General features: G+C 45.7%; 1 protein-coding gene across 12 annotated transcripts in view; it reads left to right on the top strand.

Moving 5' to 3' along the window:
• The window catches only part of LOC137346623 (elastin-like), a 508,685-nt gene that overhangs the window by 404,732 nt on the left and 80,217 nt on the right, over positions 1–23,736 (top strand). For all 12 annotated transcript variants that reach the window (XM_068010226.1, XM_068010221.1, XM_068010223.1 and 9 more), the window contains 2 exons: positions 14,513–14,548; positions 15,248–15,331. In XM_068010226.1, coding sequence (XP_067866327.1) covers positions 14,513–14,548; positions 15,248–15,331 — 120 coding nt within the window. The remainder of the gene's footprint in view (positions 1–14,512; positions 14,549–15,247; positions 15,332–23,736) is intronic.

Here is a 23,736-nt window from a genome sequence, read left to right as displayed (position 1 = left end):
AAAGCACTGGCATTCATTTCTAGAGGGATAGAATAGAAAAACAGAGAAATTATGATAGACTTATAGAGAACCTTGATTAGGCCACACTGCACAGTTCTGGTCTCCATATTTTAAAAAAGGATATAGAGGCACTGGAGAAGGTGCAAAAAAATTCAAAAGGATGATACCAGAAATAAAAAATAGCACCTATTGGGTATGACTACACAGGCTGAGGCTCTTTCCTCTAGAAAAAGGAAGACTGACGTGTGACCTGATCGAGGTCTTTAAGATTATGAAAGGGTTTGGTAGGGTTAACATAGAGAAAATGTTTCTACTTGTTGGGGAATCCAAAACTAGAGATCTTAAATATAAAACAGTCAACAATGAATCCAATTCAGGAGAATTATTTACCCAGTGTGGTTAGAATGCAGAATTTGCAACTGCATAGTTGAGGCAAATATCATGCATGAATTTAAGGGAAATCTAAATTAACACATGAGGGAGTAAGAAATAGAATGTAATACTGATAGAGTTAGATGAAGGGGATTGGGAGGAGACTTGTGTGGAGCAAAATACTGGCAGCACCAGTTGGGCTGAAAGACCTGTTCACATGCTGTAAACTCAATGTAATATAACAGAATCCTCCACCCAATAGAAGCAGGCGGAGGTGGAGGAGAAACTCTGGGACCAATAGGAGGAGGCAAGGTCGAGTCAACGAGAGCAGTCTCATTTGAGTGTTGCACGTGATGGTCCGGCTCTGCCCCTTTCTCAGTTTCTTTCATTTTTGCAAATGACCTTTTGCCAAAATGTGACTAGGAGGGAAGAATCTTCACCAGTGACGGAGAAGATCCATCCAGAACAGTCGAACAGAAACGGACATGTTGATCTGAGAGCTCAGTCTGACTCGGCAGATCAATGCTGCCAGTGCAGGCAAGTTAAGGGTACTAGATCCACTCTGCACCCCTGACTGACTTAGGGCCCTCTGCAATTGCCAATTTCTAACGCTGCCGCAGCAACAAACTGATAATTTTTCTTCAAAAAGCAAGAGTTTAAATATCGTTCTCAGAACATAATTCTTACACACTCTAATGATCTACAAGGCTTTTGGCAGTTATTGACTTCCATAAACTTTCTGAAAGGATGCATGTATGTGCTTGAGTGACATTCCTGCCCTCCCCTCTACAGAGTCCAACTATCACTATAGGCACCACTGAAACTGAACCATAAATTACTGGAAAAGCTGCCATATATATATTTCCTAACCATTAGGATTCTGGATAGAAAACTGTCAATCATGCTAATTCAAAGGTACAGTAGTGCACTCGATGCATGAATGACATAGACTTGCAATTTACATTTCGAACGGGCCTTGCATACCAGATTCATGGTTCAGCTATTTTAATCTGATTAGAATAATGGTCTGACATCCTGGTGATTCTTGAGATTTAAGTCCCTTGTCAGAATCTTGCAGACACCTTAGTAGCAGCTTTTCTCTTGCATCTTAGCAGGGAAAGCTAGATTTCATCTAAAGCCAGTCAATTTAAAAACACAGTTTTTCTGTATCTCAATGTGAATCATAAGCAAGGAAAATATGAACCAGATATGTTTTTGTTTGAGGCACAATAGTACATACCAGATAGTATTCGAGAGTACCAACTTCTTCAAAGAATCAACCCTTCTTTGGCCTTATTGCCTAAAATGTGCACTATTTGGGCCCAAAGTTTTGGGGTCTCAGCTGCAGCAACAGAAGTTGCAGGGCAGGACTTCCAGCCACCACTGCTCTGGTGTTGACCTCATCCCGAATCGTAGGTATAGTGTCATTTAAATAGTCCGGGGAGCAATAGATTCTTAATGAAGTTAGAAATATTCTTGCCTGAACATAGGGGGATAATGTTAGGGTTTATGAGGTAATCTGTTCTCTCTGCAGAAGACTAACCTGCTCTGTCCACCAAACAGGGTTTCCAGTAGAATGCTACAGGGGTGGAAATAGTGGGATTCAGGTTTTGCCCAAATTCCTGTTTCCCCATGGACAATCAGCCCAAGTTCCACCCTCCCCATATCTGGAATTTTGGCCCCTTTGTCTTTTTTGGACATTTAACTCTTTCTTCTGATATGATTCAACACCTGGGCCTGGAGCTTCCATTGTGGGCCGAACCCAAAATTTAGCCACGAAAATGTGGCCAATATTACCCCCATTTTGCTGATGTCAAGTTTTGCCAAGAATCTTCCCAATTTCATAAGAATAATTGTAGTGTGCGTAAAGCAGCGTAAACTTTCGGAACCCAAGGAACGTGTCAAACCTACACCATGGGGGGAGATTTAACCTGCCAAGGTTGGTAGGTTTCTGTGCGGTCATGGACTTAAAACAACTGTAATTGCTGACATGTCAAAAAGCTGGCAAGAACCCGAAGACTTTGATCTTTGACACGAGTGTGATCGTCAGCGCACGGGAAACCACTGTGAGACAGACTGTCTGCCATTTAAATATGTTAAATGATCATTAGTTACTGTTTTAACCCAGGATTCTGGCTTTAACTCTGTGCGCACGGGTTTCCCGAGCTTCCTGGAAGTTGCTGGATAACACAAGGTGAGAGGACAGCAGGATTTACTGGGGTAGAACAATTGACAGGCAAGGAAGGCTTTAAATACTGAGATCTGACAGCTACTTCCTTGCCAAGGTGAAAGGCTTTTGCTCACAGGACTTGTTCTGAGAGTACACTTTCACTGCTTTGGAGGTGATTTCCAAGACTTGGGAGGTCATTGCTGCTACCTTGGAATTTTTTTGCCTTTGATCTGCACTTCCCAGCTGTCAGCTTTCACAGCAGCATGGCATCCGCTTATACAGCTCTACTTTGGACCTTAGATGAGGGACAAAGGAAGGAGCAGTAGCAGGAGCAGCACCAGCAAAAGCAGAAGCAATCTTCTCCTCAACCATCTGCCACTTCACAGGACAGAGGATGAGCACAGAGCTCCAGCTTGCAGGAGGCAATGCCCTGAACACAGGATATACAGATAGTAGATAAGCTTCCTCGACATGACTGAGCACCAATGCCTCAGGAGTCTCAGACTTTCCTACCAGGTGTTCACTGATATTTGCAGCCTCTGGAAGATCTCCTGCCAAGTGGATCAGGTGGGGCATGCATTGCCATTAGCAGTCAAAGTCACCACAGCACTTAATTTCTTTGCCTCTAACTCCTTCCATGGATCCTGATGAAATATGTCAAATTTCACAATCTGTTGCCCACAAATGCATCTTACAACTGACGGATGCCATGTTTTCAAGGGCTGGCACCTATGTGCACTTTGCTACAATGAAGCTGGTCAGAATGAGAGGTCAATTGGCTTTGTAGCTCTGGCTGGATTTCCACAGGTCCAGGGAGTCATAGATTGTACACATATGGTGATCAAGGCACCCACAGATCACCCAGAGCATCTGAACAGTCACAGCAGGGATTCGCGCAGCCTTCCTCTAGCTCTAGTTTTAGAGATACAGCACTGAAACAGGTCCTTCGGCCCACCGAGTCTGTGCCGACCATCAACCACCCATTTATACTAATCCTGCACTAATCCCATATTCCTACTACATCCCCACCTGTCCCTATATTTCCCTACCACCTACCTATACTAGGGGCAATTTATAATGGCCAATTTACCTACCAACCTGCAAGTCTTTTGGCTTGTGGGAGGAAACCGGAGCACCCGGAGAAAACCCACGCAGACACAGGTAGAACTTGCAAACTCCACACAGGCAGGACCCAGAATTGAACCCAGGTCGCTGGAGCTGTGAGGCTGCAGTGCTAACCACTGCACCACAGGGACTGCACCATGCAGGAATAGTAGAAAAATAAAAATAAAGGATTTGTAGTTTCACAAGGTACTTGGATGTTTAACACTGTGTTAAATTGTTACATTTTGTTTCATGTTTATGACATATAAAATTTATTTCAAAGCTCCATTGTCCTGTCTTCCCCATTTTTGTCTGCCCTCTGTCATGCGGCCTTCAGCCTTATGAAGAATGGTACGACAAGAGTTAAAGACATCGGTTAGTCAAGAGTTGGAGAACACTTTGCTGCAATTCATCGAGGCGCTGGACACCCAAGGTGAGATTTTCCTCAATCCTTACTAAGGTGGCAATCTGAGGGTTGAATTTAATGATCCCACAGCTGGTCTCAGGAGCAGGTCCAGAAATGAGTGCCGATCCTATTCATCATGTGGGCGGACACCCACCATGATCATGCAGCGGATAGTCATTTTGCATATTGGAGACCCAGCCCCCACCCACCCCCCCCGCCCCCAATCACGCGGTGAGTCAGGATGAGAGTTGCCGATTATAGCATCAGATGACTCCAGTGCAGATACTGGCGCTATAGTTAAAACCCTGCCAGCCCTGCATTCACTCCTGCCTTAGAGTCATCAGCAGCTTGGTGCAGCTTTAAACTTAGCGTGACTGGTTCCTGGACATCCCCAACCCCCCGAGAAGTACAGCACAGGATGGCCGAGGCAAGACAAAGGGTGGCCCCATGGTTCAGTGATACCCCCTGCAGATTCTCCTCCAGGCTGCAAGGGAAAGTCAGGAGGTTCACTTCCCCAGTGATGGCAAGAAGAGGTCCTCCCGCCTGACCAAGTAAGCCTATGTGGAGGTCACAGAGGAGGTTAGCAGCCATGGGGTCACTCACCGGAAATGTGTCCAGTGCAGGAAGAGGGTCAATGATCTCCTGCATTCGGCCAAGTGCTCCATGCTACCCGCCTTTTTGGAGATTGCATGTGACCATGCGGGAGGATGGTCAACATGAGGAGGGTGGCACTATCATGGCAATGGCAGAGGGTTGAGGTTAGAACCTCATCCTGATAGATACATGGCTGCATCCCGACCACAAGAAACCATCCTTCATAGCTCACCCCCATTAACTACCCTGACAGCGTTTGGCGGCATTAACTCCCCTGAAAGCATGTGGCAGCATGAGAGATATAAGATCCCCCAGTAGGGGATGAGGGGCTGACATTAGCAGAACTGTCATGTTGATTTATTTGCCATTCTTTACTATCTCAATCCTTCCTCTTTCAGGACAAGAGGACCCACAATAGGAGGGAAACGGCCCGGACTGGCAGAGGACTCCCTGATCTGCAACCTCTCACCACCACTGAGGAAGAGGCCTTGGAACTGGTGGGATGCAGGGCCACCACGCAATTTCAGAAAGGGAGACTGGAGATCCTGCGCAAGAGAGTGAGGATTGGCCTTCATCGACATACTCATTAAATATGACAACCCACATCATGTATGGTTGACATGACAAGATCTGCACAGCCTTACCCACATGGAGAGTGTGGTGGAGGCAGGTTCAATCAAGGAATTCAAAAGGGAATTAGATAGTTATCTATAAAGGAAGAATGTGCAGGGTTATGGGGAGAAGGCAGGGTGTGGCACTAAATAAATTTCTCGCTTAGAGAGCTGGTGCAGCCATGATTGGCAAAATGGCCTGCTCCTGTGATTCTGTGATGTGTTCTTTTATGCAGATTGGCATGCGCAGGAGACTGCAGCCACAGGGGGACAGTTGTCCACCTCAGTAGGAGGACCATTCAGAGGATGCACCATTCCATGACACTCCTGCACCTTCCACCTGTGCAGATACTTTCACCTTGGTGAATCAGGGTCACAAGCTGGTGAGAACACCACACATGCACACCTGAGCAGCTGGCTGAGGCTAAAACAGCCAAGGCCTCCGACAGTCGGAGGACTGTGGGTGATCAGGACCCTGCTGAGCCGCAGGATGATGATGAGCCTCTGGTGTCGACAGCACAGGGCATGCTGCAGTTGCAGAGAGAAGTAAGGCGACATATGGTGGAGATGCCAGAGGCCATGAGGAGCCATGAGCGGACGATGGAGGAGTCCATGCGCTCCAAGTCTGGACACCAGCTCCTCAGCCCCTCTGCCAGTGAGCGCAGCTCCAGCTGCCACGACGCCTGAGGAGAGACCTACACCAGTAGAGGTCACCCTCAGGCTGCTGGGGCCTTCCAGCCCTCAGGCAGCCACAGAATGCCCACCAAAGTGATCACAGGTCAAGGGGCACCCTGATCAGCAGCCTGCCTCCAGCTCAGCTTCAGTCGGTGGGATCACACTGCGTAGGAGCACTCGCAAAAGTTTTAAGAAGACCACCTAGTCACACTTTGGGACTCTCAGGTGCAGATAATATGTAATGTCGACATCAATTAAAAGTTCTTTTGTGCAAACCATTAGCCATCATTGTCTGAATGCCATGTTCCATTGTGCCTTAATTGTAAGCTGCTGACTTCCCCCTTCCCCCTTAGTGCAATGCCAATGTGATCACAACCCTCATTAACATGTCAACGTGCCCCCAGCCCTCATTATCCTCTGTTCTCCCATGGGTACAAGTGTGCAATGCAACTGGTCGCAAGTCGGGGACACAAATGGAAAGGAGGCGACAGATTTCATGCCTGAAGGTCAGTCTTTATTGCATTCTCAGTGAGTGGACATCAGGGTGACTGGAAACGGGTAATTTGTTGCTATGGGCTCTGCAAGGTTGTCCCTTGCCTCCTTTGCACATCACTCAACCTGTCTGGCCTCCATGCCATGTTTTCAACATCCATTGCCTTCGCTAATAATGGCATTCGGACATTTGGAGGTAGCTGATTCGAGTCTCATACATTTTCTGGCGTAAGTGGGCCCTTTTTGGCTTGGCAGGCTGCTGTTGCTCTCGTTGTGGAGTCTCACTCTCCGGCAGCAACTTCTTGGCCCTCTCTCCATTGGAGGCGCTGCATCATGCCACGGAGGTCCAAAAACACAGGGTGTATGATACCCATGCCAGGTGACCAGTGGGTCTACAGAGCACTGTCGATGCAGAGACGACCCTGCCTTGGCAATTGAGCTTTTGACAATTCTCTCGACGGAGTCCCTGATGGATCTCAGAGCCCAACCTTGCTGATGGCCCACTCTCAGTTCCATCTGTGTGGCCAAATAACCACATCACACAGCTGTTCGGTATCCCAATAGTGCCCCCCCCCACACCCATACTGAACCCTTGCAGAAGCCCCCATATCCACACTGAGTCCTCGCAGAGACCCCGAACCTCCTTGCAGAGCCCCCAAGAGCCCTCAAACCCTTGCAGAGCCCATAGCAACACAGTCCAGATTTGGCCTCCCAACTCCTCTCTTCCTCTATGCATCGATGCTCAGGACTGCCTCCCCATTGTGGCAATATGGCCTCTTGCCTCGGTGCCACCAGGTTTTAATGGTCCTGAGCCCGAAGGTACGTGAGTGCCGCCTGCCGTTCACAAAATCAAGAGGCTATGACTAAGTTATAGTTAATTATATTTAAATGCATTTAAAAGAGCAGTTCAGCAATTTAAAAAAGTTCCCCATTGCGTCGGAGGGCCAATGATGCGTTCCCACTGGCAGCAAAATACAGAACCACTGTCATGATGTCAGATTTCTGGGCAGATGACTCCAATGTAATTCTCTGTCCCTCCACACCACCATATCCACCTTCAACAGCCACATTAAATTCTGCCTTGAGTGTGCAGGCCATTGGTGAGGGCCAACATGCACTCGGTGGACTGTCGGGTCTGACACTGCATGCTCTTTCCATGGATGTAGACATTAGAGATAGACGCCTCCAATCTCTCTCCAATTGTGAGCAATGTGGCTGGAAAGGCTGACCGGACCTCACACATTTTCTGCTGCTGCTCCAGAATAGTCCTGTTCAATGACAACCCACAAAGCTCAGCATCTGGGCTTGGAGGGTCTTGTGCTACACCTGTTTCCAACACCTACTCTTTTTACCTGTTATGTGCAGTTCACCATGTGTCAACTCAACGACCTGTCTTGGTGAGCCCACAGAGGTGTGTGTATCTGAGCTGGAGGAGGATGCGCATAGGTCCTGTGCCAGTACATCCTCTGAGTGAATAACTTGCCCTGAGAGTCTTCAGCCTTCTCCAGCAACACCTTCTGATGGCTGCTTAAAGGATCTATGGGAGTTGAAAAACATGAATTAGAATTTATAAAACATTCCTACAACAATGGCTACACCTCAAAAGTACTTTATTGGCTGTAAAGTGTTTGAGACATCTGGTGGTTGTGAAAGGCACTATATAAATGCAGGTCTTTCTTTTTTAAAGTTCAAAGTGATTCCTGAAAACGCACTGGCCCACTGACGCATCATAGTGGGCCAAGCTGTGCACACGAGCAGTTACATCTTGCCAGGACGTAGTAACGCAAGCGTGTGATGACATCATCATGCAGCGCCAACGTCATCGCGTATCCACGCCAGGTCCATCCTTGCGCATGCGCAATAAAGCATCATCAGGTATCCAGCCCCGCATTCAGCTGGAGGAAGCGGCTGAATGGGAGACTTTGAGGCTGGAGCTCTCCCCCCTTGCTCCAGGCCTCGACGCTTCATCCCCTCAGCCGCTTGCTCCAGACCTCGCTGCTCCCCCCCAGTCCCCTGGCCGATTGTTCCTCGCTTCGTGCCACCCACTCTCTGGCCGATCGCTACCCACTTCCCCTCCCTGGCCTCTCTCCAGCCGCTAGCTGCGGGCCGCACCACTTCCCTCCTATCAGCCACTCACTCCTACGTCACCTCGTCACCCCTTGCGGTCAGCCTTACTTCTTCAGGCGGCGCATGGTGACTGATGAAACGTGGGGGCGAGTGACCGAGAGGAGGGAAACAGCACAGTCTATAACCAGTGGCTGGGGGGGGGGGGGCGTCGGGGAGCGACCAACTGACCAACCAGAGAGCGGGGTGACGCGAGAGGGGAACAATTGGCCAGGGAAGTCAGGGGGTGGGGGGGAGCAGTGAGGTCTGCAGCTAGCAGCTGAAGGGGGGAAGCGAGTTGCCAAAGGTGGGATAGTGGCTAGTGGGGTGGGAGCTAATAGCTGCGTTCGGGTGAAATCAGTCCTGGTCAATCATTTAAACGAATCACAATAACGAATTGGTAGCACATTTTATACTCTGCTCGATTTTCGATCCGGGTGCCAATTCACTATCTTCCAATGGAAATTCAATCATAAAATTCCTTTTGTATTTAATAGGATTACTGGAATATTAAACAGATCTGATGATTACAGTTAGTGTCCTATAACTACATAATAGCACATTACTAGGCTTCCAAACAACTTAATGTCAGGTTCGTTTGCTGGAATGATCCAGCCTAAGCATTTCCTGTGGTAAATTGAGCAGCGCCATCTTTAATCCTGGCAGCCACCTAGTGGTTGCATTGTCAGTAAATGCAGCCTTTAAAGTTAGAGGGTTTGAAGATATCATTGTGTAGAACATCATATTTCAGTAGCTGCTGACATCAAGTCAACATAAGTGAGTGCTGTATCCATGTGGCTGTGTTACATTTAATTCTGACCCTAGGTAGCTGGGAGACCCCCATCTCTCCATCGCTAATGGCCAGGCATGTAGAGACCCAGCTCATCTCCACCTCTGCACCTGTTAAGGTGGCAATGACTGGAGGGCCGCCTCTGGTTCGCTGTCTCACCCTGGAGTTCTGTATTCTCTTCTGCAAGGAAAGAAGAGACCTTTGAGTGTGAGAAGTGGAATGTTTTGAGAAGATTAGAATTAGAATTAGAACATTACAGCGCAGTACAGGCCCTTTGGCCCTCGATGTTGCGCCGACCTGTGAAACCATCTGACCTACACTATTCCATTTTCATCCATATGTCTATCCAATGACCACTTAAATGCCCTTAAAGTTGGCGAGTCTACTACTTTTGCAGGCAGGGCGTTCCACGCCCCACTACTCTCTGAGTAAAGAAACTACCTCTGACATCTGTCCTATATCCATCACCCCTCAACTTAAAGCTATGTCCCCTCATGTTTGCCATCACCATCCGAGGAAAAAGACTCTCACTATCCACCCTATCTAACCCTCTGATTATCTTATATGTCTCTATTAAGTCACCTCTCCTCCTCCTTCTCTCCAACGAAAACAACCTCAAGTCCCTCAGCCTTTCCTCGTAAGACCTTCCCTCCATACCAGGCAACATCCTAGTAAATCTCCTCTGCACCCTTTCCATAGCTTCCACATCCTTCCTATAATGCGGTGACCAGAACTGCACGCAATACTCCAGGTGCGGTCTCACCAGAGTTTTGTACAGCTGCAGCATGACATCGTGGCTCCGAAACTCGATCCCCCTACTAATAAAAGCTAACACACCATATGCCTTCTTAACAGCCCTATTAACCTGGGTAGCAACCTTCAGGGATTTATGCACCTGGACACCAAGATCTCTCTGTTCATCTACACTACCAAGAATCTTCTCATTAGCCCAGTACTCTGCATTCCTGTTACTCCTTCCAAAGTGAATCACCTCGCACTTTTCCGTATTAAACTCCATTTGCCATCTCTCAGCCCAGCTCTGCAGCCTATCTATGTCCCTCTGTACCCTACAACATCCTTCGGCACTATCCACAACTCCACCGACCTTAGTGTCATCCACAAATTTACTAACCCACCCTTCTACACCCTCTTCCAGGTCATTTATAAAAATGACAAACAGCAGTGGCCCCAAAACAGATCCTTGCGGTACACCACTAGTAACTAAACTCCAGGATGAACATTTGCCATCAACCACCACCCTCTGTCTTCTTTCAGCTAGCCAATTTCTGATCCAAAGCTCTAAATCACCTTCAACCCCATACTTCCGTATTTTCTGCAATAGCCTACAATGGGGAACCTTATCAAACGCCTTACTGAAATCCATATACACCACATCCACTGCTTTACCCTCATCCACCTGTTTGGTCACCTTCTCGAAAAACTCAATAAGGTTTGTGAGGCATGACCTACCCGTCACAAAACCGTGCTGACTATCGCTAATTAACTTATTCTTTTCAAGATGATTATACATCCTGTCTCTTATAACCTTTTCCAACATTTTACCCACAACCAAAGTAAGGCTCACAGGTCTATAATTACCAGGGCTGTCTCTACTCCCCTTCTTGAACAAGGGGACAACATTTGCTATCCTCCAGTCTTCCGGCACTATTCCTGTCGACAATGACGACATAAAGATCAAGGACAAAGGCTCTGCAATCTCCTCCCTAGCTTCCCAGAGAATCTTAGGATAAATCCCATCTGGCCCAGGGGACTTATCTATTTTCACACTTTCCAAAATTGATAACACCTCCTCCTTGTGAACCTCAATCCCATCTAGCCTAGTAGCCTGAATCTCAGTATTCTCCTCGACAACATTTTCTTTCTCTACTGTAAATACTGACGCAAAATATTCATTTAACTCTTCCCCTATCTCCTCTGATTCCACACACAACTTCCCACTACTATCCTTGATTGGCCCTAATCTAACTCTAGTCATTCTTTTATTCCTGATATACCTATAGAAAGCCTTAGGGTTTTCCCTGATCCTATCCACCAATGACTTCTCGTGTCCTCTCCTTGCTCTTCTTAGCTCTCCCTTTAGATCCTTCCTGGCTAGCTTGTAACTCTCAAGCGCCCTAACTGAGCCTTCACGTCTCATCCTAACATAAGCCTTCTTCTTCCTCTTGACAAGCGCTTCAACTTCTTTAGTAAACCACGGCTCCCTCGCTCGACAACTTCCTCGACAGATGGAAGGAGAACATTTGTGGAAGGTCACTCTGAGCCATGGATGTAACATTGCACTAAAATTAAGGTGGATGTTAATGGTAGCTGGTCAGATGTGAGGAGGTACCTCGAGGGAGAGGAATGGGTGCATCTGCAAGGTGTGGTAGTATGATGAGTGATGTGCAGGAGAAGGTTGGGGAAGGCAGAGTGAGGGGGTTTGTACTTGAACCTCTTGCAGCACTGTATCTGGGAGTGAGGCACCACACTCGTGCTGTTAATTTCCTTGGCCACTTCCAGCCACATCTACTTGTTTTATGAGGCTGTCTTCTTTCTCTTGCCCATGGGAAATAGAATCTCTCGGCAGGCCCTCACAGCCTTTTAACATTAAAATTGAAGAAGCGTGGTACTGCATTGCCACATTGAGACTCCATCTGTGCAGTTCTTGGCTGTGTCTTAACACTTCAATTCTGACCTCTACAGGGTCCCTTCAAATATTGGAGCTGAAACAGATTGATGTGTGTCGTTAACATGCCTGCTGTTATGTGTTGGTTTGGCATGCTTCCACCTTACTTAGTCTAGCTGATAGAGATACTTCAGTCTGGGTTAGGTAGAACATTGATATTTATTATTTTAGAACTATATATATCTTCAACCTAGTCTGTGTGACTCCACCAAAAACCACGCTACATCTAAGTCATCTCTTACGTCATCTTGGAGGTATTCTTTCAAGATTCACCCTTTCATACCCTTAATATACACCTGCCTGCTCCAATTGCTTGGGAACCCCGGAAGTCAAATGCAAATACAGTGGCTGGGTTAAACAGAATATGAGCACACTGCTGCGAGTGGGTCTGAAAGTTCAAATTCAACTCCATATATTTCTTTATGTATGAAAATTCAAATTTAAATTTCAACTCATTTAATCAGCATTAATGCAAAACAGACACAGCACGTTTAGAACCTGCAATTGAAGATGCTTTTCAATTTCTAATCTGACGTATTTATGCCAGAAGAATGCATTAACAGAGATAGAAAATATAGAGCAGATCTCAGAGAATAAATGTTTAAAAATGCTCAAATAATTGCAATAAAACATCAGAAGAATTTTATTTCCTCCCTGAAAATGTGGTTGCTATATGAAGGGATCCTCTGAACAAACACAATTGGAGGATACTCACATTTGGAAGTCGTGGGTATGGACAGTTTTGTTTGCAGAGATTCATTCAGGTAGAGGGTTTGATAGACTGTAGAAAAAGAGACTTGAGCATATTGTAATTACGAGCAAACTTTATTAGGCATACAGCATGTTCAGCAATCATTTGTAAATGTAACTATATTCCCCACCGCTTTTGGTTTGTGCGAATGCAACTTTCCCACTTTGCGTAATGGCCAATATAAGATCTGACAGACTTCATGGCAGGCGATACCCCAAAATAATGCCAGTGTTGCCATTTTTACAAAGGCATTCTGGGAAATTCTGTGGGTCAGCAGAGAATATCATGAAGCATGTAAGCAACTTTGATTTGAAAGCTGCTGTTAAGTGCTTGTAAAACATAAAAAATACATTTAGGCTAGAAAAGACCCCCTTGGCAGTTTGTGTAACTTTTTTTTTTAAATTGTGTTTGGGATTAAAACTGAATTAAAATCCCCAAGCTCCCCACCCCAAACATCACAACCCACCCCATCCAAACACCCCTTGTAATGGAAATCAAATCCTTACCCCAGGATTGGCCCAGACCCACCCAAGATAGGACAACTTCACCCACCCCCCACCTGACAGGGTTAGCAATTAGATGCCACTGAAATCAGTCAAAACCTCTCCCAGGGGCCCACCTAGACCTGCGTCCTGCTCCCACTACCCGACTGGAAGCCAAGCCTGCCAATCAGGCTGACCTCCAGGCAGGGAACCAGTCAAGGACAAAAGACATATGCTATGGATGAAGCTGGGGAAACCCAGACTTCCCAGTTTCCCGTCCAAAGCACCACCCCACCATACTACATAGCCCACCCTTGTTAATATTCAGGTAAAAGAGTCCAACAATGGCATATTAATACTTTAAAACATCTTTGGTAACCTGAGGGATATTTTGAGAGTTCACAAATATTAATTTGGTTCACTAAATGTTAAGCAAATTTGCCTAAGACAGTCAGAACCTCTTAAGTGTGTCAGCTGTGGCTCAGTGGGTAGCATTTTTGCCTCTGAGTCATTTTCAAGTCCCACACCAGGACTTGAGCACAAAAATCAAGGCTGATACTTCAGCATAGTACTGAGGGCGTGCTGTCTTACAGATGAGACAATAAATTGCGGCCCATTCTGCTCCCTCAGTTGGACGTAAAAGGTTCTATGGCTAATATTTATCCCTCAATCAACATAACAAAAACATAGGGCTGGACTTTACCTTAGGTGGCCAGGAATTCACCACTGATGTGAAAGTCGGCGGTGAACCCGCTTCCGCCCAGCCTGGGGATCCGTCCTGTATTTTACGGGTCCCCAGGCCTTAATTGTTCCGAGGTGGGACTTCCACCCGCTTGAGGGAGCTTGAGCTGCCAGCCAATCAGTGGGCTGGGCAGCTCTTAGTCCCAGCAGCGTCACCGGGAGCAGTGGCCACTGCTGGGACTGCAGCCCAGCCGACGCCATGGACCCTAGAGATTGAGTAAGTTGGGCATGCCTCACCAGGTCATGCCCTGGTGAGGCTAGGGTGGGCGTTTGGGGGGGAGCATCTTGGGTCCCGGGAGTAGCTTGGGAGGCGGGGGTAGCCCTCAACCGGGCACCCTGTTCCTGACTGCCATGTCCTCCCCCCTCGCAGGGGCGCGGAAAGGCCAGCAGCTATCGCTGGGAAACGATGAAAATTTCAGATAACCTATTTTCCAGGAATGCTGTGTTGCTGTTAATCTTCAGAATGCTTCTTGTCATATCCCATATGCAACCAGTGTCGGCTGTATCGTTACCTGTTGATTCTCTATCATTACAGGTGGAGCTGCTGCATCTAAAGCTGCTAAATATGGAGGTAAATCTTCCTACTTCTGACATATTCACTAGTCTATATAACCAGCAAATTATTATTATACCTTTGAGGATAGCATAAAGCCGTCTTTATGTTAAAGAGAAAGAAATTTTCCTACTATATGTAATGACTACATGTGAGAAGCATTTGCATGTTAATGACATATGCTTTGCTAATTCTTGAAATATCACATCAACTGGATGATCCAGCACAAAACCTCATAAGCATTCATGAATAAGGTTTGAATCTTTTAAATTTTATTGATATAGCGCCATAGACTATCCTAAAGTGCTTTACAGCAATTACTTATCTTTTGAAGTGGCATCACCATTTATTGTATAGGTGACCACTGCAACCATTGCGGATTAATGTAACAAGGATACCAGCAAAAAGCCTCACTCTTCCTTGGATAGCGTTAAAGCATCTTTTATATCCACATAATCAAATTGGCCTTAAGGTTAGCATCTCATCCAAAAGACAGCACCTCTGACAATGCAGCACTTCATCCATCCTACATATAAGAATAATAGTTAGGGAGAATAACAGTTTTACTTAAGTGTTGAAATGAATGTCTAGAATGAAAATGACAACACGCTTGCTGGGTTCACATTATTTCACAGGCAAAAATCCTAAATTTGAATGATCTTTATAAAGAAGTGATTTACTATTTCTAATTATTAAATTCTTGTGATCTCAATGTAGATTTTGGAGTGGGTCTGCAGACTGGCATTGGAGTGGGTGTGCAGCCTGGCACAGGAGTAGGTGTGCGGCCTGGCATCGGAGTGGGTAATTTGCTGTTTTCTGAAACACATTTTCTTTCATATTGGTCTCTGTAAAGTCTATAAGTATGTTGCATCCCAATTCTGTGTACATGATGGCAGCACAGCGCACAGTGAAATTAATACCAGAAGCAGAAGAAAGTTAACTGCAGATAGCTGCATTTGTGAAGGATGCAGTAAGGGAAGCATGATGGATTGCAGTTTATAAGTTTGCTAAAGGAACATCTATCCATTAATGTGCTGAATGCTGGGGTTTTCTACCTCTGTGTCACTAGCCTGGGATATTCCTATCCTTTACAATGAATCAGATGAAAATCATAGGATGTTAAACGCACAGGCAAAAAAAAAGACCGGGAAAACAGGATTGGTAATATCAGGTATAGTGACACTCAGGGAATTATCACAGCTTAAATAACACTGCATGGGTGCATTAAAAAACAATGGATTTTCTGCAGTCCAGTGAGACAGGACACTTTATCAATCCCTGAGGCTTACTTGAGTGGAGTAAATTTGAATCTGTTGATTCAACTTGCTGCAATTAAAAAATCCCAATGCAGTTGTTCGTAGCCAGATTACTGCGAATTAATTGACTAAGATTTTGGATATTGTCTTGAGCCCCAAAATAACCTACACTTGCACCGTTTGGGACTTTTAAGGACTTCCCATGATTTACTGGAGTCTTGAGATATATATATATATATATATATATATATATATATATGGTATTCTAATTGACCATCACAGATACCTACATACCACTGGTTCTGCTTCATCGATTTCCCTGTTTGACTATTTACCCTGTTTCTGCACAGCCTTGGAATGTTTTCCAGCGCTAAGCCAAGACAGCCTTTTCACATCGTTAGAACATTTGCCTGTTACCTCATCTCCACCTTGGTTGATTTGATCCTCAATGGCCTTAAGGATCAATTTCTGTAATACTCTCCTCAAATCCACTATTCACAAACTTTATCTAATTTGAATCTCCACAGTAGACCTCTCCCACACTAAGCCCAAACAACAACAACAATAAATTGCACTTAAGTAGTTTCTTTCCATTGATCCTGATCTGGCTCAACTCCACTGATTCTTTCTGCTCAAGCAAATCAATTTCAAGATCCTCATCCTTGTTTTTATATGCTTCAAACCTACACCTCATCCTATATATGAAGCTCCTCCTGTCATACATGATAGTTCAAATCTCACAATCAATTTGAAAATTTGAATTCAGTTTTAGAAATCTGAAAATAAAAAGCTGGTAGTAATAAAGTGACCACGAAACTGTGATTTGTCTAAAAAATAACACACTGGTTCACTAATGTCCTTTCAAGAAAGAAACCTGCTGTCCTTACCTGATCTGGCTTATATGTGACTCCAGTCCCACACCACTTACTTCAGAAATGGCCTCGCTGCCAATCGGTTGTTTCATCATCTTCACAGCGCAGCTAAGATGGGCAATAAATGCTGGCCTTTGTTACCATCCACCATCAGCAGCCAATCACTAGCCATCATGCCCTGCCCTTTAAGTTTTTTTTTCCAAACTGCTCGGCCTTGCTATCTTTCTCCCTGACTTTAAATTTCCCCCAGAAGCTATTTCCTCACATTCTGCCTGGTGTCTTCATCTCCTTCCAGTCTTTCACGTTCTGTTGCTTGAGTGCTGTATAACTGTAAATTGCTTAGTGTCTCTGAGTGGAGTCAAAAAATTAATGTATAGTAAAGTCAAATCAAATCTACATTCGACAGCTAAAACATAGATGTACTTGATGCAACAAAGCTTTGGTATATCAGCCAATGCTGCATTAAATTCTGACTAAAGCAGTTAAGACTGCTCTTTTCTGTACATCAAGGCAAGATGGTTCTACAGCAATCCAAGAAACATTTGCAGGACCTGTCATTCTGTTGCTCAAACAAAATTCAAACCATTTTTTTCAAAACCCATATTTTCCTTCTTATTTGCTTTTGCGATATAAGACTGGCAAGCCAGTATTTATTGTTCATTCCCAGTAGCATTAGTGTCAACCATATAGTGCACAACTGGAGGCACAGTGAACTTTTTGTGCACAGAAATATGGGCCTTTATAATGTCCCTGAAGGCTTACTTAATTGTGCTGATGCTTTATGTAAGACACTCACCAGCTTTGACTTGCTGCTTGGATCTCAAAACGCCCAGAGCAGCAGTGGAAGCATTTGTGAGAGGCTCCAACAGTAATTCAGTCTGCATGACTGAGGTTGATATTGGCATATCCTTCACTCTACCATTACCATCAATTCAAGGGATCAACCCTGGTTCAATAAAGAGTGCAGGAGAGTATAGCCAGGAACAGTACGAGGCATATCTAAAAATGAGGAGTCAACACAGGACTACTTGCATGCCAAACAGCGGAAGCAGCATGCAGTAGACAGGGCTAAACGATCCCACAATGAAAGGATCAAATCTAAGCTCTGCAGTCCTACCACATCCAGTCCTGAATGGTGGTAGACAATTAAACAGCTAACCGGAGGAGGAGGCTCCACAAATATCCCCATCCTCAGTGATGGGGGAGCCCAGCACATCAGTGCAAAAGACAGGCTGAAGCATTTGCATCCATCTTCAGCCAGAAGTACCAAGTTGATGATCCATCTCGGCCTTCTCCTGAGGTCCCCAGCATCAGATGCCAGTCTTCAGACAATTCGATTCACTCCATGTGATATCAAGAAATGGTGGAAGGCACTGGATACTGCAAAAGCTGTGGGTCCTGACAACACCCAGCTGTAGTACTGAAGACGGTGCTGCAGAACTAGCCACGCCCCTAGCCAAGCTGTTCCAGTACAGCTACAACACTGGCATCTACCTGACATTGTGGAAAATTGCCCAGGTATGTCCTGTCCACAAAAGGCAGGACAAATCCAATCTGGCCATTTAATTCTCCATCAGTCTACTTTCAGTCATCAGCAAAGTGATGGATGGTGTCGTTGACAGTGCTATCAAGTGTCACTTAAACAGCAACAATCTGTTCAGATGCTCAGTTTGGGTTCCACCAGGGCCACTCGGTTCCTGTCCTCATTACAGCCTTGATCCAAACATGGACAAAAGAACTCAACTCGAGGTGAGGTGAGAATGATTGCCCTTGATATCAAGGCAGCATTTGACTGAGTGTGACATCAAGAAACCCTACCAAACTGAAGTCAATGGGAATCCGGGAGAAACCTCTCCACTGGTTGGAGTCATACCTAGCACAAAGGAATATGGTTATGGTTGTTGGAGGCCAATCATTTCAGTCCCAGGACATCACTGCAGGAGTTCCTCAGGGTAGTGTCCTAGCCCAATCATCTTCAGCTATTTCATCAATGACCTTCCCTCCATCATAAGGTCAAAAGTGGAGATATTTGCTGACAACTGTATGATGTTCAGTACCATTCGCAACTCCTCAGATACTGAAGCAGTCCGTGCAAGATGCAGCAAGACATGGACAACATTCAGGCTTGGGCTGATAAATAGCAAGTAACATTTGTGCCACACAAGTATCTTCATGTTGCAAAAAAGATATAGAGGCACTGGAGAGGTGTAAAAAATATTTTAAAGGATGATACCAGAACTGAAAATTTATACCAACAGGTAAGACTAAACAGGTTAGGATTCTTTTCTCTAGAAAAGGGAAGGCTGAGGGGTAACCTGATCTGTTCCCATGCTGTAAATTCAGTGTAATGTAACAGTACCCTGCATCCAATAGACGGAGGCAGAGGTGGAATGTGAAATTCTGGGACCAATAGGGGGAGGCAAAGTTGGGACAATGAGACTAGTCTCACCTTAGTGTTGCACAAGATGGTCCGGCTCTGCTCCTTTCTCCTGGAAGCATTCGGTTTTGTTCATGGCTGCCAGTCAGTGTTAGGCCAAAGTGTGACTAGGAGGGAAGAATCTTCACCGACGATGGAGAAGATCCATCCAGAACAGTTGAACATAAATGGAATTCAGTCTACCTGGGCAGATTAATGATGCCAGTGCAGTTCAGTTAAGGGTACTGGATCCACTCTGCACCCCTGACTGGCTTAGGGCCCTGTGCAATTGCAGGTTTCTAATGGTGACATCATCAACAAACTAATAGTGATTTTTCTTTAAAACGTTTATTGAATCAGTCACAAGAACTTAAATATCTTTCGCAGAACATAATTCTTACACAGTCTAATAATCTACAAGGCTTTTGGCAGACACTGACTTCCATAGACTTACTGATAGGTTGCATGTGCTTGAGTGACTTTGCTGCCCTCCCCTCTACAGAATCCAGCTAGCACCACAGGCAAAACTGGAAACTGAACCATAAACTATTGGAAAAGTTGCCATATGTACTTCCTAATCATTAGCACTCTGGATAGAAAACTGTCATTCATGCTAATTCAAAGATACAATAATGCAGTCAGTGCACAGAATAACATAAATTGCAATTTACACTTCACCCAGACCTTGCATACCAGATTCATATTTCAACCACTTTAATCTGATCACAGATTGGTTGGCATCCTGGCTAATCTGCAGATTTAAGACACGTCAGCATTTTGTAGACACCTTGGTAGCAAATTTCATTTTGCAACTTAGCAGGGAAAGCTAGATTTCGTCTAAAGCCAGTCAATTTAAAAACACAGTTTTTCTGTACCTCTGCTAATTATAAACAAGAAAAATATGCACCAAAAATCTATTTGTTTGAGGCATAACATGGGCAGAATTTTCAAGGGCCCCTGGAGGCAATGGGGCCAGAAAACAGGAGGAAAAGTCCCTTGGGCTGGCTCCATAACACGTTCCCACCTCCACGGGATTCTACAGGAGGTGGGGCGATGACGAGAGTGGTTATCCGACTGGCTGAGGGCTGGAGCGCTTGAGAGCTTAATTAAGGGCACTCTTCTGACACCGTCTGGATTTTCCAGCCAGCATTCGGGATACCCATCGAGCCAGAAACCTCCCAGGGGTAGGCCGGGTAGCCATCGGAGACAGAGACTCCATTCAATGGCAAAGGGCCGTGCTAATAAATGGCTGCAACTGCAACAGTGCCCATTTCTCTGGGGAGCTTTCCCCCACCTCTTCGATGGAGCCCTAACCCTTTAATCCCTTCTTACATGCCCCATTTGTGGCCGGCAACCGATAATGGAAGCACCCTGGTGCCTCCCTACATAACTTCAGCTGTGTTCACCCCTGCCGGTGGGGCTGCTGATCTTTCAGTGCTGGATGACCTCTTATTGACTCTCTAGCCTCGGGAGCCTGCCCACACTCCTTAATTGGACAGGACTCCTGGAGGCGGCAACTTAATTGGTCACCTTCTCCAACATCTCTTTTGCAGTCCCGTCGCCGATATTTCCAGGTTCCCAACCTTTTCATCCTGATGGCGGGATTGGGACCCGGGAATGAAAATTCTGTCCCAGATCTCTGTTTCAGCCACAATAGTACATGCTAGATACTATCTAAGTGTGCCAACCTCTTCAAAGAATCAAACTTTCAATGGCTTTATTGGCAAAAGTGTGCATTATATGAACCCAAAAATCTGGGGTCTCGGCTCCACCAACAGAAGTTGCAGAGCAAGACCTCCAGCCACTACTGCTTTAGTGTTGACTCCATTCCAAATCGCAGGGATAAGATCATTAAAATAGTTTGAGGAAGCAATACATTCTTAATGAAGTTAGAAAAGTTCTTGCCTGACCACAGAGGGGTAATTTTAGCGTTTATTAGGTAATCGATCCTCTCTGGGATCAATTACCTTTCCTACCCAGATATTTGGGGCTTTTTAATGCTATGGAATTCACACGTGTTTTCAGTAAGTTCTTCTTGCTTTAACACAGTTGTGCTGCTTGGAATTCCCTGGGTATCATGGAGTGCAGGCATGCCAGTGTGGGATGGTGGGCTCAGATGGAGGTTTGCAGAAGACTAACCTGCTCTGTCACCAATAAATTTCCAATGGAACGCCACTGGGATAGAAACCCAGTGGATTCAGATTCTTACCAAATTCCTATTTCCCCATTGGCAATCAGACCAAGTTCCACTCTTACCATGTCTGGGATTTTGACCGCTTTGTCTTTTATGGACCTTTAACTCTTCTGATGAGTCAACACCTGGGTCTGGAGCTTCCTCTGTGGATACAACCCTGAATTTAGCCATGAAAATGCACCCAATGTCACCCCCACTTTACTAACGTATCCCCCAACTTCATTAGAATATGTCCAAACTTAAAATGTGCGTGAAGCAGCGTAAACTACTGGGGCCCAAGGAAAGCATCAAACCCACACCATAGGAGGAGTTTTAACCTGTCAAGGTTGGTGGGTTTCTGTGCTGGCTTATAACTGCTGACATGTCAGGAAGCCAGCAAGAATCCATGGCTTTTGACTTGAGCGTGTTCTTCAGTGCTTGGGAAACCACCGTAGGACAGGCGGGTCTGCTATTTAAATATGTTAATGATCATTAACTCCTGTTTTAACTCAGGATTCTGACTTTAACTCAGCTTGCACCCATTTCCTGGACTTCCTGGAACTCGCCAGATATCACAAGGCAAGAGGACATTGGGATTTGATGAGGCTGAGCAATTGACAGGCTGAGATTTGATAGCTGCTTCCTTGCCTAAGTGAAAGGTTTTTGCTCACAGGACTTGTTCTGAAAGTGTGCTTTCACTGTTTTGGAAGTAGCCTCCAAGACTTTAGAGGTTATTCCTGCTACCTTGGAGTCTTTTTGCATTTGATCTGCACTTCCAAGTTGCCAACTTTCACAGCAACATGGCAGCCACTTGAATTGCTGTACCATAGACTTCAGATGAGGAACAAAGGCTCCTTCCAGGGATCTTCTGGTGATATTTATCGAATTTCACAATATTCTGCCCACAAATGCATCTTACAGGTGACAGATGCCATATTTACCAGGGTAAACATGGACTTAAGTGCAGTTTGCTTCCAATGAAGCTGGTCAGAATGAGAGGGTCGTTGGCTTTGCTGCTCTGACTGGATTCCCACAGGGAATCTGCACACATGTGGCAACCAAGGCACCCTCAAATCACCCAGGAGTATTCATTAATCAAAGGGATTCCATCCATCAATGTTCAGCTGGCCTGCAACCACCGAAAGATCATCATGCATGTCTGTGCAAGATACCCAAGGAGCTGCCATGATGAATTCAACCTGCACCAGTCACATCTACCAGAGATATTCACACCTTGAAGTAGAGTTAGCAGATGGTTCCTTGGAGACAAGAACTAGGCTCTAAAGATGTGGTTTATGACACCTGTGAGGAGTCCAAGCACAGACACCCAAGAAAGGTACAACAGAACCTCCATGAGCACGAGTTGTTATTGAGCAATCAGGATGCTGAAGAAGCAATTCATGTGTCTGGACAGATTTGGGGGTGTCCTTCAGTATGCACCAGCAAGGGTGTCCAGGCTGGTAGTAGCGTGCTACCCCTTGCACAACCTTGTGCCACAGCAAGGACCGAAGTTCCAGGAGGTGAATGGCAATGAGCACTCTGCATTTTCAAAAAGGAAGAAGAAAATGAGAAACAGGAGGAACCTGTTGTGGCAAGGGCACCTGCCGTTGCACACTAACCTAGCAGGGATGCCTGGGTTGCACTGATTCAACCACGCTACAGCTAATCTGAGGCAGTGCAGCCACTTGGCAGAACAATTCTGAACCCACTGTGCCACCCTCCCTGAGCCCCTAACACAGTCAGTCCCACAAGTAACAATTCAGGGGAGGCGGTGGTGTAGTGGTAATGTCACTGGGCTAGTGACCCAGAGGCTGAGGCTAATGCTCTGGGGACGTGGGTTCGAATCCCACCACGGCAGATGTTAAAATATGAATTCAGTTAATAAATCCGAAATTAAAAGCTAGTTTAATGGTGACCATGAAGTGATTGTTGTAAAAACCCATCTGGTTCCTTAGGGAAGAAAATCTGCTGTCCATACCTGGTCTGGCCTAGATGTGACACCAGCCCTACAGCAATGTGGTTGACTCTTAACTGTCCTCTGAAATGGCTTAGCAAGCCACTTAATTGTCAAGAGCAATTAGAGATGGGCAACAAATGCTGGTCTTGCTAGCGGTACCCACATTCCATGAAAGAATGAAAAAAAAATTCATTCCTCTCACAGACACCCATTGCCCATCACTAACTTTTGTCATACCATTCTTCAAATGCTGAAGGCCATTTGGGAGACAGCAGCCCAAAATGTGGAGGCAATCTGGGTGTACAGGCCATTGGTGAAGGTCAGCCTACACTCAGTAGACTATCACACTTGATGCTCCATGTAGCTGGCCACTCTTTCCATGCACATAGACATCAGTGCAGAGGCCAAACTCATGCTTCTCAATTCTCTCTTCAATTGTGTGCAGTACACCTGAAACGGCTAACAGGACCTCACACATTTTCCGCTGCTGCTCCAGAATACTCCTCCTTGTTGGTGACCTTCAAGGCTCAGG

This window comes from Heterodontus francisci, chromosome 30 (genome assembly GCF_036365525.1).
Source record: "Heterodontus francisci isolate sHetFra1 chromosome 30, sHetFra1.hap1, whole genome shotgun sequence".
Classification (NCBI taxonomy): domain Eukaryota; kingdom Metazoa; phylum Chordata; class Chondrichthyes; order Heterodontiformes; family Heterodontidae; genus Heterodontus; species Heterodontus francisci.
The sequence above is the reverse complement of the archived record's forward strand: the minus strand, read 5'-3'. Positions and strand labels throughout refer to the sequence as shown.